The sequence below is a fragment of the Rattus rattus genome, chromosome 10 (genome assembly GCF_011064425.1).
Source record: "Rattus rattus isolate New Zealand chromosome 10, Rrattus_CSIRO_v1, whole genome shotgun sequence".
Classification (NCBI taxonomy): Eukaryota; Metazoa; Chordata; class Mammalia; order Rodentia; family Muridae; genus Rattus; species Rattus rattus.
In genome coordinates, this window is record NC_046163.1 from 42,302,428 (window position 1) to 42,319,593 (window position 17,166).

The 17,166-nt window shown below is 42.4% G+C and overlaps 1 protein-coding gene and 1 pseudogene across 1 annotated transcript in view; both read right to left on the bottom strand.

Moving 5' to 3' along the window:
- Mroh9 (maestro heat like repeat family member 9) overlaps positions 1 to 17,166 on the bottom strand; it is a 73,300-nt gene that overhangs the window by 23,528 nt on the left and 32,606 nt on the right. The window contains 8 exon segments of the mRNA XM_032914663.1: positions 313 to 450; positions 655 to 775; positions 5,325 to 5,462; positions 8,207 to 8,352; positions 9,345 to 9,510; positions 11,535 to 11,689; positions 14,036 to 14,185; positions 15,826 to 15,947. Of these exon segments, the coding sequence (XP_032770554.1) occupies positions 313 to 450; positions 655 to 775; positions 5,325 to 5,462; positions 8,207 to 8,352; positions 9,345 to 9,510; positions 11,535 to 11,689; positions 14,036 to 14,185; positions 15,826 to 15,947 (1,136 nt within the window).
- LOC116911839 lies at positions 7,509 to 7,607 on the bottom strand (annotated as a pseudogene).

Below are 17,166 nucleotides of genomic sequence, written 5' to 3' on the forward strand. Positions count from 1 at the left end.
AGGTCCAAGAGTAGAGAGATATAGAGCGGGAATGGACAGGTGTTGATGATTTATTTAAGCTGCAAGAAGAGTGTTTCCTCTGAGCAATGAAGAATAAATTCTGAGCACGACATGATTTTGTGGAGAAATTACGAATAAGTGGACCAAAATCACCTAGGTTGATTTCACATTTTGTCTGTTCTATTGAGTTTCCGACTTTGGTAGTTTTAGCTGCACAGAAACTTAAAGAGCACCAAGGTTTCGCTACAAGATACTGAGCAGTAACGATACATCCGGTCGTGACTCACAGGGCCATACTCTACACACACATACTTGACTGAAAACTGGCGCCATGCTGGCAATCTTCTGGAGGCTCATTTTGCCAACCGAAGGATTGGAATCATTAATCCAGTTTCTGAAGAGCACCAAAAATTCTTCTGGTAATGATTCTTTGAAGAAGTTGTTCAGAAGCTTAAAAAAAAATGCAATTAATAAATTAACAAGTAGATTCAGGGCTCCTCCCTCCCCTCTCTCCCCCCATTTGACTTCAAATATCTTTTACTTTCTTAAATTTTTATAAGAAAATGACTTAGAGAGAGAAATTAGTGCTGAAATTTTAAGTTGATCCTAGGAACTGGAATGAGGACTTGGTTACAATCTACCATTAAAACTCACTTCAGCAAAGAATATTATGGTGACGATACTGTCTTCTGACCTTCTAGGACCTTCTATTGCGACCTTGTAGACATAATGTAGGGTCTCTGGAAACTGTGGAAAGTTACATTCACTGAGAGTTCTGTAAAGAGGTACAAGGCACCAACTTAGGCAAGCAAGGAAATATTCTGCATTCCCAGATAAGGAGTCAGTCATTACCTGCCTACTATGGACTACCCAGACTAGAAGGAAAGTTAATTCTGAAACATTCCCTCATATAAGTTAAGCTGTGGCATTTGTATGGCATCTACATTGACTCTGAGGAACTGTGCAAGCCTGGGCCTCTACAATATTTCTTTCCTTATCATCACCCATTTTCTTTTCTCCATTTTTTCCATGTTAAGAGAAGCCCCATTTTTGCATAAGCTTCCATCAGTCCTTGACCAGAGAGAGAAGAAATATTTATCTAAAAAGCAATTCAAGGTACAGGATATAGGTCAGTTTGTGACTTGGGATGGCACTCCTCCTTTGGGGATGACTTTGGGTTACTCCAGAAAAAGGATGATAAGCTCTGGTTCCCTAAACTGTTTTCCAGAGACACCTGGGCAGTAGGCCAGGCTCAGACTTGTCATCATAAACTGTCCTGAATCTAATCGGTAGAGATAGGATATTGGGAGAGCATATGATAACTTTCTGTTTCAAACTCCAGGCCCTTTTGCTAAAGCTGTGACTGTTCATTCAAACCACGAAACTCACAAATATGAAGCTTTGCCTTCCAACTGATGCTCTTGCTGGTCTGTGGACTATGTTTTAAGTAATACTAAGACCAGGGTGATGATTAAGTAATGAATACTTAATCTCACTCCTGGTACAATGTGTGACCGTACTGTTTATTTTGCTGTCAATGGCTGCCAGACTGCCAGGAAGATGATGTGTCTCATTTTATACTTTGATTGGAAAACCTGAGAAACATCTGCACCTTTATTGGGTTGCATTTTAATGGACTCTGTCCATATTTTTCTTGTGTTACCCACCTGTGAAAATGGCTGCTTTTGAAGTCACAAAGGTCTAGTTTTCCAGAATCTATAAGGATAGAAATTTATTTCCCCACGCTGTCATATCCTAGGTGCTGCGTGCAGCTGTGGGACTTTTCTTAGCATTCCTCCTTTCCCCAGACGTCCATATAGTCAAAATTGGTGAAAAGCAATATAAAATTGTAAGATTTACTTGTAATATTCATTAATTAATGTGATGTACCTGGAGACGATCTAACTCATATGACATGGCTTCTTTTATCTTCTGGGATTTGCCACTTTCAAAAAATGTCTAAATAAGTATAGTTTTCATTTAAAAAGATATGTTCTCAAAGTTCATATGCCAACATGATACTGCATCTAAAGCCTGTGGGCCCCATAAAAAGTATTCTCTGAATTGGTCACAAGTATAAATTATCTTTCATGTCACCAAGACCCTGTATTCTGGATTTTATTGTTGTTCAGAAAATTTGATTTCTATAATCAGAAGGATTAAATAAAAACCAAAACAATCTTAAAACATTTCTAGTGCAGAAAAAAAATTTTTATTTATTTATTTATTTTTTAACTTGAGTATTTCTTATTTACATTTCTAGTGTTATTCCCTTTCCCGGTTTCTGGGCCAACATCCCCCTAATCCCTCCCCCTCCCCTTCTCCCCTCCCCATCCTCCCCCCATTGCCGCCCTCCCCCCAACAATCACGTTCAGTCTTAGCAGGACCCAGGGCTTCCCCTTACACTGATGATCTTACTAGGATATTCATTGCTACCTATGAGGTCAGAGTCCAGGGTCAGTCCATGTATAGTCTTTAGGTAGTGGCTTAGTCCCTGGAAGCTCTGGTTGCTTGGCATTGTTGTTCATAAGGGGTCTCGAGCTCCTTCAAGCTCTTCGAGTTCTTTCTCTGATTCCTTCAACGGGGGTCCCGTTCTCAGTTCAGTGGTTTGCTGCTGGCATTCGTCTCTGTATTTGCTGTATTCTGGCTGTGTCTCTCAGGAGCGATCTACATCCGGCTCCTGTCGGCCTGCACTTCTTTGCTTCATCCATCTTGTCTAATTGGATGGCTGTATATGTATGGGCCACATGTGGGGCAGGCTCTGAATGGGTGTTCCTTCTGTGTCTGTTTTAATCTTTGCCTCTCTATTCCCTGCCAAGGGTATTCTTGTTCCCCTTTTAAAGAAGGAGTGAAGCATTCACATTTTGATCATCCGTCTTGAGTTTCATTTGTTCTAGGCATCTAGGGTAATTCAAGCATTTGGGCTAATAGCCACTTATCAATGAGTGCATACCATGTGTGTTTTTCTGTGATTGGGTTACCTCACTCAGGATGATATTTTCCAGTTCCAACCATTTGCCTACAATTTCATAAAGTCATTGTTTTGATAGCTGAGTAATATTCCATTGTGTAGATGTACCACATTTTCTGTATCCATTCCTCTGTTGAAGGGCATCTGGGTTCTTTCCAGCTTCTGGCTATTATAAATAAGGCTGCTATGAACATAGTGGAGCACGTGTCTTTTTATATGTTGGGGCATCTTTTGGGTATATGCCCAAGAGAGGTATAGCTGGATCCTCAGGCAGTTCAATGTCCAATTTTCTGAGGAACCTCAAGACTGATTTCCAGAATGGTTGTATCAGTCTGCAACCCCACCAACAATGGAGGAGTGTTCCTCTTTCTCCACATCCTCGCCAGCATTTGCTGTCACCTGAGTTTTTGATCTTAGCCATTCTCACTGGTGTGAGGTGAAATCTCAGGGTTGTTTTGATTTGCATTTCCCTGATGACTAAAGATGTTGAACATTTCTTTAGGTGTTTCTCAGCCATTCGGCATTCCTCAGCTGTGAATTCTTTGTTTAGCTCTGAACCCCATTTTTTAATAGGGTTATTTGTCTCCCTGCGGTCTAACTTCTTGAGTTCTTTGTATATTTTGGATATAAGGCCTCTATCTGTTGTAGGATTGGTAAAGATCTTTTCCCAATCTGTTGGTTGCCGTTTTGTCCTAACCACAGTGTCCTTTGCCTTACAGAAGCTTTGCAGTTTTATGAGATCCCATTTGTCGATTCTTGATCTTAGAGCATAAGCCATTGGTGTTTTGTTCAGGAAATTTTTTCCAGTGCCCATGTGTTCCAGATGCTGCCCTAGTTTTTCTTCTATTAGTTTGAGTGTATCTGGTTTGATGTGGAGGTCCTTGATCCACTTGGACTTATGCTTTGTACAGGGTGATAAGCATGGATTGATCTGCATTCTTCTACATGTTGACCTCCAGTTGAACCAGCACCATTTGCTGAAAATGCTATCTTTTTTCCATTGGATGGTTTTGGCTCCTTTGTCAAAAATCAAGTGCCCATAAGTGTGTGGGTTCATTTCTGGATCTTCAATTCTATTCCATTGGTCTATCTGTTTGTCTCTGTACCAATACCATGCAGTTTTTATCATTATTGCTCTGTAATACTGCTTGAGTTCCCCCTGAAGTCCTTTTATTGTTGAGGATAGTTTTAGCTATCCTAGGTTTTTTGTTATTCCAGATGAATTTGCAAATTGTTCTGTCTAACTCTTTGAAAAAATGGATTGGTATTTTGATGGGGATTGCATTGAATCTGTAGATCGCTTTTTTTGGTAAAATGGCCATTTTTTACTATATTAATCCTGCCAATCCATGAGCATGGGAGATCTTTCCATCTTCTGAGGTCTTCTTCAATTTCTTTCTTCAGAGGCTTGAAGTTCTTATTGTACAGATCTTTTACTTGCTTGGTTAAAGTCACACCGAGGTATTTTATATTATTTGGGTCTATTATGAAGGGTGTCGTTTCCCTAATTTCTTTCTCGGCTTGTTTCTCTTTTGTGTAGAGGAAGGCTACTGATTTATTTGAGTTAATTTTATACCCAGCCACTTTGCTGAAGTTGTTTATCAGCTTTAGTAGTTCTCTGGTGGAACTTTGGGGATCACTTAAATATACTACCATATCATCTGCAAATAGTGATATTTTGACTTCTTCTTTTCTGATCTGTATCCCCTTGACCTCCTTTTGTTGTCTGATTGCTCTGGCTAGAACTTCCAGAACTATATTGAATAAGTAGGGAGAGAGTGGGCAGCCTTGTCTAGTCCCTGATTTTAGTGGGATTGCTTCAAGTTTCTCTCCATTTAGTTTAATGTTAGCAACTGGTTTGCTGTATATGGCTTTTACTATGTTTAGGTATGGTCTTGAATTCCTATTTTAAAAAAAGCTCTTCCATTACATTTTCCAGAACATGTGTGGCTCATTGAGTGTATAAGTCTCCTAGACCTCGCTAAAGCTAGAGGGCACCTGGCACCTTTGGATGTCTTCAGAGCAGGGAATCACTAACCCCAAAGAGGAAGAATCACATTTCCTTTCAGTTCTCTGAATGTGAAAGAGAATGTTATTCTATTTGTGGGTGGGTTTGGGTGTGTCATTGAGGGGAGTGGTGCTGGGTGTTTCTGTATCACTGAGTAAGAGGAGAAGAAGGGAGAAGCTCTCTCAGGATCAATCTTCAAATCATGAAAACAATCAGAAATCAAGTTGTGTTGTAAACTATTAAAAAAAAAGGTGTAGAAAATTGGTTCCCATATAAGAGACCCAAAGGAAGATGGAGAGGACAAGACGGAGGGCAAGAGTTCTACCCAGAATCCCCTCTTCTTACTTGGCAATGAGGTGGATCCCATACTGGTGGTCCATGACTTGAGAAAACTGGTCCCAGAAATTCTTCCTCTCCAGAGCTTTATCCACTTCCTCTAGGCCAGAGCAATTCAACAGAGCCTTCAGGGCGTCTCTTACATAGCTGAGGCACAGAAAAGAGCAGATGTGACAGGACAGTGACTAACTACACATGACCTGCTATTTTGAGAAGCATACAGTGCTCGAGAGAGGAATAGAGGAAGGTAGTTGTGAAACGATCTTTCGTCTTTCCGGATGAACAGTGTGTGGACTGCACACGTTAAAATGATAGCACATAGAATGTAGGTTTGATCATATGAACAGCTTTCTGTCTTACCCGGAAATATAATGACCTGTTAGAACTATCAATTTTCTTTGGGGGACGTCCTAAATAATCAGAATAGGTTCCTATCTTCCTGGGAGTGGTTTGGTGTGTGTCTTCTTAAAGGACAATGAATATATTAATTTTTTCAACTTTTTATAGGTTCTTTGTGACTTTCACGTCATGCACCCCAATCCCACTCATCTGCACCTCCTCCCACACCCCCCGCCACACCCTTGCAACCTCCCAAACCCAATCGAGGGGAAAAAGCTATGGTGTGCCATAGTTGTGTCCCATAGTACACCCTTTTGTCCACATTTGGGTTTTGCTTGCAAATGGTCATTGCAATGACTCATTGGTCTGGCACTAGGCCTCTGGCTTCTGCTACTCCATCAATACTGGAACCTCACTGGAAATCCTTTCTTATATCCTGTTGTTATCCTATGCCATGGAGATCCTGTAGTTTTGGATCTGTAAGACGGGTCCCTTCATGTACTCCAGCAGTTCAAAGTCCTGGATCTGGGGCAGAGATGTATCTGAGCTGGTCAGCCCTCTGGTTCTCCTTCTTTCCCAATCTCAGGGTACCCTGCTGCCCAGGCAAGGTATAGAGCCAGCTTTCCTAAGTGTGGCAGCTGGTGAGGGACAGGGCCAGTTCTCCCACTCTCATGACTCCAGGGCCAGCTCTCATGATTGCCATAGGTGGTGAGGGGCAAGGGAGGAGAAGAGTGGATCTTCTCCTCATCTGCACTATTGCAGAGCAGACAAGAGGTGAGCCGGAGACAACCCCAGACACTCATGCCCTCAGGCTGGCTTACCCTCAATGCCCATATCCAGAACCAACTCTACTGTGCTACACAGCTGAGGACCAGGACCAGCTCTCCTGAGTGCTGCATCTGATGAGGAGCAGGGCTACCTCTCCTTTTCTCATGACCCCAGGACCAGTCTCCCATCTGCTGCAGGTGACAAGGGGAAAAAGGCGAGGAGGGCATTCCTCCCTCATGCTACCACCAGGGAGACAAGTAGCTAAGCCAGTTCTCTTACATTCATACCCTCATGGCAGGCTTACCTGCAACTCCTGTAATGTGCAGGGCACACTCTCTCAAGTACTGCAGCTGACTAGGAACAGGGTTGTCTTTCCCGCTCTCCTGCCACAAGGGCTAGCTCTCCCACAATGTCTAGGTGAGGGGTGGGTCAGTTCTACATAGCCCTCAACCATCAATATGTCCTAGGGTGGCAGCTCGGACCAGGGATATCTTCCTGGCCTTTGGTAGTGACAGATCCATGCTGCTGCAGGGCTACAGACCCAGACATGGCCCTGGGTGACAGATAGCCCAGGCTAGGACCTCACCATGGTCTCGAGTGGCATCACTGGCTGTTCCTCACTATCAAACTATTCCTCATTGTCCTCAAGTCTCCAGTTCTGCCTCTCCTCATTGTGCCCACATCCTTTTTTTTTTTCCTCTCTTCCATTTCTCCACCACTTACCTGCTCCTCCTGGCACCTGGAGTCTCTGAGGGTCCGGGGTTGTCTCAGTAGTACAATGCCACTTGTGCAGCATGGCATCTGGCAAGGGTCATCTCGGGCATGATCTGCAACTGAGGTCTATGCACTGCCAGACTGGTGGTCATCTCAGGCTAGCTCCCTGTCTGGGTCCCATGGCATCAGTCTAGTGGTCACCCAGGCCTGCCCAAGTGGCAAGCGCCATATCTCTCAGGCTTAGTCACACCTGATGCTTGCAGTCCTAGGCAAAGTTCTTCTAGCTTCCAGCTAGCTCCCTGCCCTGAGAACTCATCTGAGCCCGCGCAATGAGGGACTGTGGTTGGTTGTCTCAGGTTTTCTGTTTTCAGAGATGTTAGACTACTAAGCAATCAGACATAGCCTCTCTCTTCTCTGCCACCTATTGATACACACGTGACATAGCACCCCTGCAATAACTCCAGGGAGAGGACTAAATACTTTAAATGAGATCCACTGTTTAATTTAGATGTTCATACCGGACATGGTGGATAGCTGACAGTTGCAGTGAGACTTCCCTTTCAGGGCAGAAGAAACTAACTCTCTTGCCCAAAAGAAAATTATGAACTTTGACCTGAAACAGAGGACTGATGTCATACTGCCCTCCCCCATATCATATCCATATCAAATTGTGAGATAGCTTCCAGTCTATAGTGAATATTTGCACACACTGTTCTGTTTGTCATTTGTATATGTCACTAACTCTGAGAGGTTACTATCAGGGACTGTATGAATGGAAGAACTTGATTGTACCGAGCTACTGCTTCTCAATGATCCGACAGCAGCGGCAATGGGAACAAACAGTGTCTGTGCTATTCGCTCTTTCTGCGCTCCACACATGAAGAGTGGAGTCTAGTGAATGCTCATGGCCTCAGGAGGATTACTCTTCTGAAGACACTGTACCCTTTGAGGAGAGAAGACTGAACTAAATGAGAACAGAGTCTCCCACAGGCTAATAGCAAGTCCCATATAAACCCAAGCGAGCCCCTGGATGCCTATCTCCCACTTAATCAGAACGGGCATTCTCTTACAGAGGTCTGTCCTGTGCTGTGTCTTTTAAATGCTGACTACAGTAGAAGAGTTGAAGCAAGAGGGCCATCAGGAACTCTGGGAAAAACTTGACCACCACTTTCCTATAAGAAGTCACGGGTAGAAATGTGCACAGGGCCTGAGATGCCTACAAGGGAAGGAAAGGGGAGTTAAAACAGGCAACGGTCATTCCAAAGATCATCAGTCATACAGAGGGTGGGAATGGCTGCGAGTCTTCCCAGCCTCCTTCAGTGTGTGTGTATTCACTCAGCCACACTCACTAAGTCTGAGGTGAAGCTCTCGGTAATGGGGTTCCAAGGTGCTGTGAACGGATCCCTTCCAGCTGTCAGATTTGTGGAAAGAAATATATCCCAAGGTCCACTTCCTATGTGGCCACGAGGAATAGTCTTACGAGTAAGCAAAGTCTTCCTTAGGCTTGTTAAAAACACAGGGAAGGGATACAGCCAGCAGGAGATGCAGCACGCCATTCTCGAATCTCTTGATCCCTGAATACACACCTCGTATTAATAAACAATAGCACCCCCTTTTCATTACATCTCTCCGTTTCCTCTCATGCTTCATGGGGTTGGTCCATGGGAGAAGTGGGATATACACAGGTAGTATCAGCTCCTCATGCGACTAGTGAAGTTTACATGACATAGCTGGTGGCTCTCTCTCTATAGTCACACACAATTTTGCCATTGGGTAGCTCTCTCTGATTCTTTGGCCTTCTGGCTACAACAGCCACACTTCCATTCTAACAGGATTTTCCTCCACTCTGCCTTTCCAAGATGCATATAAGTATTGCCCTGAATTGGCCCAGGATTCTATTTTAAGTCCTTTCAATATCGAGGTGTGCTGTGTCCAACTTACCCGGAATCATCACAGTTACCTCCTTTCCCTCACACGTAGAGCTTTGTATTTCTTTGGATCTCAAATGTACATACTTGTTCTTTGTCTCTGTAGCTTAGCAGAATGCATGCTCCGATCAAGATGTCCACATAATGAATGTGTGTTGGATGGATGCGTGCATGATCAGAGGGGGCTGTGTCAAGGAGGTAGGGCTTAATCTATGCAGATAGGAGGAGTTTCATGATCAGGAAGACAGCGGAGAACAGAAATGCTCATGGTGTCACTTACCGCCACAGGCATCATGTTGGTGGCATCTAGGGAGAAGCGCCGTCTTTCCACCATGGTTTCCTCCATCTCCCCAGGCTTTCCTTTCAGTATTAACAAGATTGTCTTCAGCACTTCAGATGCCACACTCGACTCCACACTCGCTGCTTGCCACATCAGCAGCAGAACTCTGCAAACACAGGGCGTTGAGAATCATATCTACCATTTGCAACTCTTAGTTTGTTTCAGCCAGCAAAAGAGAGGTGAAGCCAGCGTATGAACTGTCGAAATAGAACCATATGATTTCCCTAATCTCTTCTAACATACCTGTTAGAGTTGTACTGACCCCCAAACTCAAAGGAACAAGGTTTTGTTCTGATTCAATATTTCTTGTGCCCCTAGGGCATGAATTTCAAATGAACTTTAATGGGTCTGAAAATTTCAGATAAACATTAATGGGCAGAAAATTCTTGCTTTTAGTAATATTTAAAAGAAGATTGATTTTGTTTTTGTGGGTGCCTATGAAAAGTAGAAGGTCATGTTGAATCCCCTGGATCCAGAGTTGGTTGTAAGTCACCCACTATATGAGGGCTGAGAACTTGACATTGACCCTCTGTAAGAGCAGCTCTTAACCACTGAACCCTTTCTCTGGCCCCTATTTTGGAGCTTACAATTGTCCTTTATAAATAAGAAAACCCCAGGCTGGTGAGATGACCCAGTGGTTAAGAACATTGGCTGCTCTTCAGGAGGACCTAAGTTCAATTCCCAGCAACAACATGGTGGCTCACCAGCACCTATACAGGTATCTAATGCCCTCTTCTGGCATGCAGTTGTACATGCAGACAGAGCACTTGTACATTAAAGCAAAATTCATAAGTAAGAAAAGCTGTATGTTTGAGGTTTTTCTCAAGGAAGATGAGTAAGTTAACAATGAACAAAAAACTGCATTATCTTTTTGAAAAAAAATGTTTGGGTAATATTTTTAACAGAACACAGTTTAACCCCTCCTTGCACTAGTGGCATTAATAAAGTTTTGAGGTCTTACTCTGTGCTAAGCATTGAGCAAAATTACATGTAACATATGATCTTATTTAAAAGTTGTCTAGCCTCAAAAACTCAGGTGACAGCAAATGCTGTCGAGGATGTGGAGAAAGAGGAACACTCCTCCATTGTTGGTGGGATTGCAGATGGTACAAACCATTCTGGAAATCAGTCTGGAGGTTCCTCAGAAAATTGGACATTGAACTGCCTGAGGATCCAGCTATACCTCTCCTGGGCATATACCCAAAAAGATGCCCCAACATATAAAAAGACACGTGCTCCACTATGTTCATCGCAGCCTTATTTATAATAGCCAGAAGCTGGAAAAGAACCCAGATGCCCTTCAACAGAGGAATGGATACAGAAAATGTGGTACATCTACACAATGGAATATTACTCAGCTATCAAAAAACAATGACTTTATGAAATTCGTAGGGAAATGGTTGGAACTGGAAAATATCATCCTGAGTGAGCTAACCCAATCACAGAAAGACATACATGGTATGTACTCATTGATAAGTGGCTATTAGCCCAAATGCTTGAATTACCCTAGATGCCTAGAACAAATGAAACTCAAGACGGATGATCAAAATGTGAATGCAGATCGCTCCTGAGAGACACAGCCAGAATACAGCAAATACAGAGGCGTATGCCAGCAGGAAACCACTGAACTGAGAACAGGACCCCTGTTGAAGGAATCAGAGAAAGAACTGGAAGAGCCTGAAGGAGCTCAAGACCCCATATGTACAGCAATGCCAACCAACCAGAGCTTCCAGGGACTAAGCCACTACCCAAAGACTATACATGGACTGACCCTGGACTCTGACCTCGTAGGTAGCAATGAATATCCTAGTAAGAGCACCAATGGAAGGGAAGCCCTGGGTCCTGTTAAGACTGAACCCCAGTGAACTAGACTGTTGGGGAGAGGGGCAGCAATGGGGGAGGGTTGGGAGGGGAACACCCATAAGGAAGGGGAGGGGGGAGGGGATGTTTACCGAAACCGGAAAGGGAATAACACTCGAAATGTATATAAGAAATACTCAAGTTAATAATAATAATAATAATAAAAAAGTTGTCTAGCCAGCCCAGATGATTAGAAAATCTTTTCAGAAAAAGAAATCAGGCCTGACTAGAATAAAGAATCCAGCTTGGGCCATCATGGGGAGGCCTTACTTGTCTGCAGGGACTGGGAACTCCATGAGCTGAAAGATGACCTTCTTAGGGGAAGCACGTGTCAACAGGCTGATAATGGGTAGCATGGCATTCTGCATCGTGTAGGAAGAATTCTCAGAGAGCTGCTCATAAATGTCATCCACAATTTTAGACACCTGGAAGAAGAATTTCCTTGGTCGATAAAGATGTCAAGTTCCTTGTTCACCTTTAAAAGGGGCTATTTCTCCATTACAGGAATTCAGCCTTTATCGGAATGACCTACATAGCAATCAGCATACGAATAAGCAGTAACAGAAAATGCACCTGCATGGTTGCAATGCCAAATACTTGTTAATGGTCAGGAATAAAGTCATGTGTTTATGCATATTGGGACAAGGAGCTCTAAAAGGGTGGCTGGGTTGAGGTGATAAATTGCCAAGCCCCATTTAGGTTCAGTTTCTCTTAGGTTACTGATTCTCTGTAATAGAATCTGTTAAGGAGCTGACCATGGACCTCTCATTTTCCTCAGGTTGTGTTTGGCTTACGAAATGAATGTTCTTGCCAATAGCAGTAATGAGAACTCTCCATGAGGTGGACCTTGTCTTACTTGCTCTCTGTCTGAATGACTTCCCAAGGCCTACCTTCTTTCACAGTGCACAGTTGTGTCAGGAGAGGGAACTGTGAGCCCTGTATGTCTATCACCATCGGGGCTGTATTATGGGTTTATGACCCAAGGATCTGCATGGGGAACCCTACCCAGAAGGTCCTCTCACTATTGGCTAGAGCTTAGATTTGTCTGCTTGAAGTTAGCAGTCTTTGAAGCTGAGTTTTGAGCTCCAAGAGTACCATGGAGCACAGAAAATTCTTGTAATTTGAGGCTTGCATGGTTCCTGCGGCCCCAGTTCCATGAAATGTTTACAGTGTTCCATGTGAGTAGAATTGCTGTGATGTTTGAGAAGCTCGATGGGAAAACAAGCTGAATATGAGAGACATGGAACTGAAATTCCAACCACTCACCTGGAAAAGGAAACAGAATGGAAGAAAAAAAATAAGGTGTTATGGTCTAAGTATGTTTCCCAAATGTCATGTTAGAAACCTGGTTTTCAAATGCAACTGTGCGTGTGCATGTGCATGTGTGTGCATGTGCGTGTGTGTGTGTGTGTGTGTGTGTTTGCTTGTGCAGTTGAATGTGGAAGCTAGAGATTGATGTCATAAACACCATTTCTTTACCTTATGTTATTGATATAGAGTGTATTTGAACCAAAGGTTTGCTCTTTTTGCTAAACAAAGGAGCCTCAGGAATCCACCTGTCTCAGTCCACCAGTGCTAGACTTACAGACACATGCCACTGGGTCTTGCTTGTATATGGGTTCTGGATATCAAACTCATGTCCCCATGATTGCTCAGCAAGTATTTTACCCACAGAGTCATTTCACCAGTCTCAGATATGAAGCCTTTAAAAGGTGACTAGGTCCTGAGGGGGGGCGATCACTGCTCATGAGTGGTTAGAAGAGTAATCCCTAGGAGTGGGGGTAAGTCTGTGATAAGAGCATGAGTTTGGCCTCTTCTTTCTTTTGCGCTGTTCTCTTGCAAGTGTTCACCAACAAGATGCTACAGCAAGGAGGTCCTTTCTAGACACAAGCCTTGGGCTTCCCATAAGTAAATACTGTAAGAAATGAACATTTATTTGGTGTAAGCTATCCATTCTAAAGGTATTCTGTTATAATGATGCCATGGCAACCTATTAATTCTTTTCAATCTTTCCTTATTTGTCAGTGCATTGAAGGCAGAAAATATTAACAAGGTACGTGAATGACAAGGAGTGAATTAAACAGTTGATTTAGCTTTGCATAACTCCTGGTAAAACGGACATGCATATTTGCGTATGAACTACACAATACAAACTGCATTGTTTTGTTGAGTCTGCATTTCACTTAATTATTCTTATATTCACAACTTTGCCACTGGTACAATGTACACATGTTCAAAATGCACTCCTAAAAAGTTAATTTTCCGTTCACTTACACATCTAATAGCAAGTGAAAATGATAGAAAGAGTTGAGAGAAGCAGGCCGTAAAGTAAACGGGAGAGCTAACGAAGCCTCACTTTTTCCAACTTTGAGTGTTTGAGTGAGACGTAGTTCTATACCTCATGTTCTGTTGTGTGGCACAAATGCCTTAGCCAGTGCCACTTCCAGCTGAGAGTCCTTGAAAATATTCCTTAAACGCTGCATGGGAGGTTTCACTTACAGAGGTATTTTTACTAGTATATTTCTCTTTCAAAAGCCCAGCAAAGTGAACGTGGCCGAATGTCCTCATTTAATGTAATCGGTAAGTGAATATTCATAAGAGCAGTTTCTCCCATTTTCCCCATTTGTGACATTTCACAAAAGCCTCATGTGACTAAAGGGGCTCAGAGAATAAGAGCAGGGGGCAGGATGGGTAAAAACACCAGTTGAGAAAGCTGAAAAGCAGACTTCTGAGAGCACACTCTGTTCTTAGCGCATCGCCACGCACGTTACCCTGGTGATCTTCTGAGCGTGAAACTCCAAAGCCAGCTTCAGTAAGGAGGCAGCATCCTTTGCCGTGTTATTGTAAGGAGAGGAGAGTTTTTTCAGGAGAGTCCACACAAAGTCAGTCAGCAATTGGGGCAGTAATATTTGCCCCACGCTCTGAAACCAAAAGAATGTTCGTGACCACCAGTGTAAGCCAGACAGCGCAGCTTAGACATTTCAGGGGATGCGCTGGACCAGGCGGGAGCACAAGGTGAACTATGGGAGCTGCTTTCTTTATTAAAAAGGATTAAAAAGTGTGTTTGTGGTAGGGTTAAGTGCAGTGATGATTGAGGCCCCGGGTATTATTACCCAAAAGTTATCCTCTGCTTTTAAGACAGTTTTGGTGTCCAAATATTACCATGAACATCTTCAACATTGTGAGAAACAAATGCGGATCAGAGGAGATGCTGGAGAAGCTATGGTGAAAGGATACAGGGGGGGCGAGGGGAGGGAGGGAGAGAGACAGATAGACACACACACAGAGAGAGAGAGAGAGAGAGAGAGAGAGAGAGAGAGCTGTGCAAAATCCCATCATGGAATGGGGTGGTTATCAGGAAGTCCCACCCTAGCTGAGGAGCCCCTAGGAGAGGAATATTCATAGAGTCGGTTCTATTGCCTGGCATTGCACTGGAAGGGAACGTGAGTGGATGAAGAAGATTTGCTTGCATGATTACATAGATTCTCAGTTTTCTTATGGAAATAGACATATTCATAATCAGTCTTGTGAGGCTATGTGTGTAGTGTGTAGGGAAAACCCTTGTCTCTGTAAAGATGAACCATCAGGTATATGGATATAGCAAACACCCATGTATCCTTAGAATATATATATATATATATATATATATATATATATAATTTTAAGTGAATTGCTTTGTCGTGTCCCTAGCTTTCCACGATTCTAACTGTGTCAGTCATGGGAAGAGAGCCACTGCTCTATATATGGGGTTTGGAAGAAGGGGTGTCTTCGGTCTTCTCATCCTAGGAGATGAGCTGGCCTGAGGGTCCTCTCTAGAACTTAGGCTGAGATGTTGGCTCAGTATGTATGTCTGAACGTTAATTTACTTGTCAGCCCAGTCTGGCCCCAGTGCAGGGGAGCCTCACAAGGTTCTAGGTATAACAGGAGCTATGAAGAATGAAAGCATATATAGAATTATAGAACTTAATGGTTTCTCTAGAATAGGGTAAATATTATTTGCTTAATACTAAGGCTTAACAGCACATCATGTAAACAGGTTTTATTTTCCTTTGACCTTGAGAAGAGGGTATCTGTACGCAACTCAAGCTGGCCTTGAACTGGGTGCCGGAATTACAGGCACGTATAAGGATGGAAAGGCCTTTATGTAAAACTTCATAGTTTTTCTTTTAAATAAAATCTAACTTACAATGCCATTCTGATATTCGGGGGTGGGGGTGGATTATCACATTTTAGAAAATACTTAATTGTTGACTCCATTAATTTTGTCAAAAATTTGGAAGTTACCCACCTATAGAAGTGTAACTAAAACATCTATTAATTTACACTATATAACAAGTAGTATGTTTTCAATTGCTGTATTCGAGGGTAGTGAACATAATTCTTAAGTGGCCTAAAACGTAATGAACCACATATGTGAGTCATCTGGTCATCTGTCATTCTGAATTAAGAAAAGGAAACTTCCTTAATGAACACACTAACGTTGAGGAAATGAATTACTACTAAAGGCAATGATACATTTGGACAAACTACTTAGAATGAAGCTGGAACCGAGCAAGGGTACCTGCACAATTTTGGTTTTTTCTCCTTGTGTGATCTTGGCTAGCAATTCCACATCAGACGTTATAATCTTGGAGTTGCTTTCTTCCTCATTGATCTTAAAAGATCGGAATGTTGTGGCATCGGCTGTGTTGAAAAAAATAGAATATAAACTTTTCCGTTGACTACCGCTCTCACAGATGTTACTTCCGGTTTCCCGTCCAATTCTGGATGCCTACCATACGCTGACTACTCAACACTGCGCTCACGGTCAATTCTCATAAAAGCTTAAGGGGGCATGGATCCAGAGCTTATAAGATTCTTAAATGAGGCCATGTTTAACTCTGTCAATTCGAGGTTTCTTCTTCTTGTCTCCACGATCACCCCCAAAGAATCTGTCACACTCCTTTCTCCTTACATTTCACGCCCCCCCCCCCGTTTCTGGTACCTTTAATTTCATTCTTATCTCTGTTGATTCCCTTATTTTGTTAGCCTTGGCTTCATTTGTTCTTCTTTTCCAATACTCAGGACTCCTTTATCAGCCTGCCACACATGGTGACACATTAGATTTTCATTCTCATTCCATTCAAATGCCTTTCCTGTACCTTTCCTATTTGGTCTGTGGGTTATTTGGAAGTATGTTACTCTGCTTCCAAATGCTTTGGGGTTTCCATGTATTTGTTATTTTGATTTCTAATTTAGGACCATTTTGTTAGAAAATAATTTCTTTTTTTTTTAAAGCTTAAAATAGGGTCTATTTCATGATTCATTTTTCTGTTGCTGGTGCAGGGTTCTGTAAATGTCAGGTAAGTCATAATAGTTCAAGTCTATATATGTAATGATTTTTGGTATGCTTACAAACTGCTGGCTGAAGGCTGTTGAAGTCTCTGACCGTAATGGTGGAACTGTCTGTTAATTCTTACACTTCTACTTTTGGTAAGTTTATTTCTATTTTTATGATAGAGCATTTTTGCTGTTGGTTTTGGGCACCCAAGTGTTTAGAACTATTGTGTCTGCTAACTATTCCACCGTTCATCATTACACAATAGTTCTTCCTCCCCCAGAAACATTTCTTCACTCTGAAATTTCTTTTAATACTAATATAGCTCACAGTTGATTTTCTTTGGTTACTATTAGTATGTTTTGTTATTTTTAACAATTATCTCTGTTATTCTATTTAAACAAGTTCCTTGTAGATAGTTTATAGTTGGGTCTTGCATTGTGACTGATCTAACATCTCTGCCTTTTATTTGGGGATAGTTTGAACATTTTTCTTTATCATATTGGTGTTAATTGGAGTTTTCTGTCTTTCCTCACCTAATTTCTTTTTATTTTCCTTTATTTGGATTAAGGATATCTTGTGAGT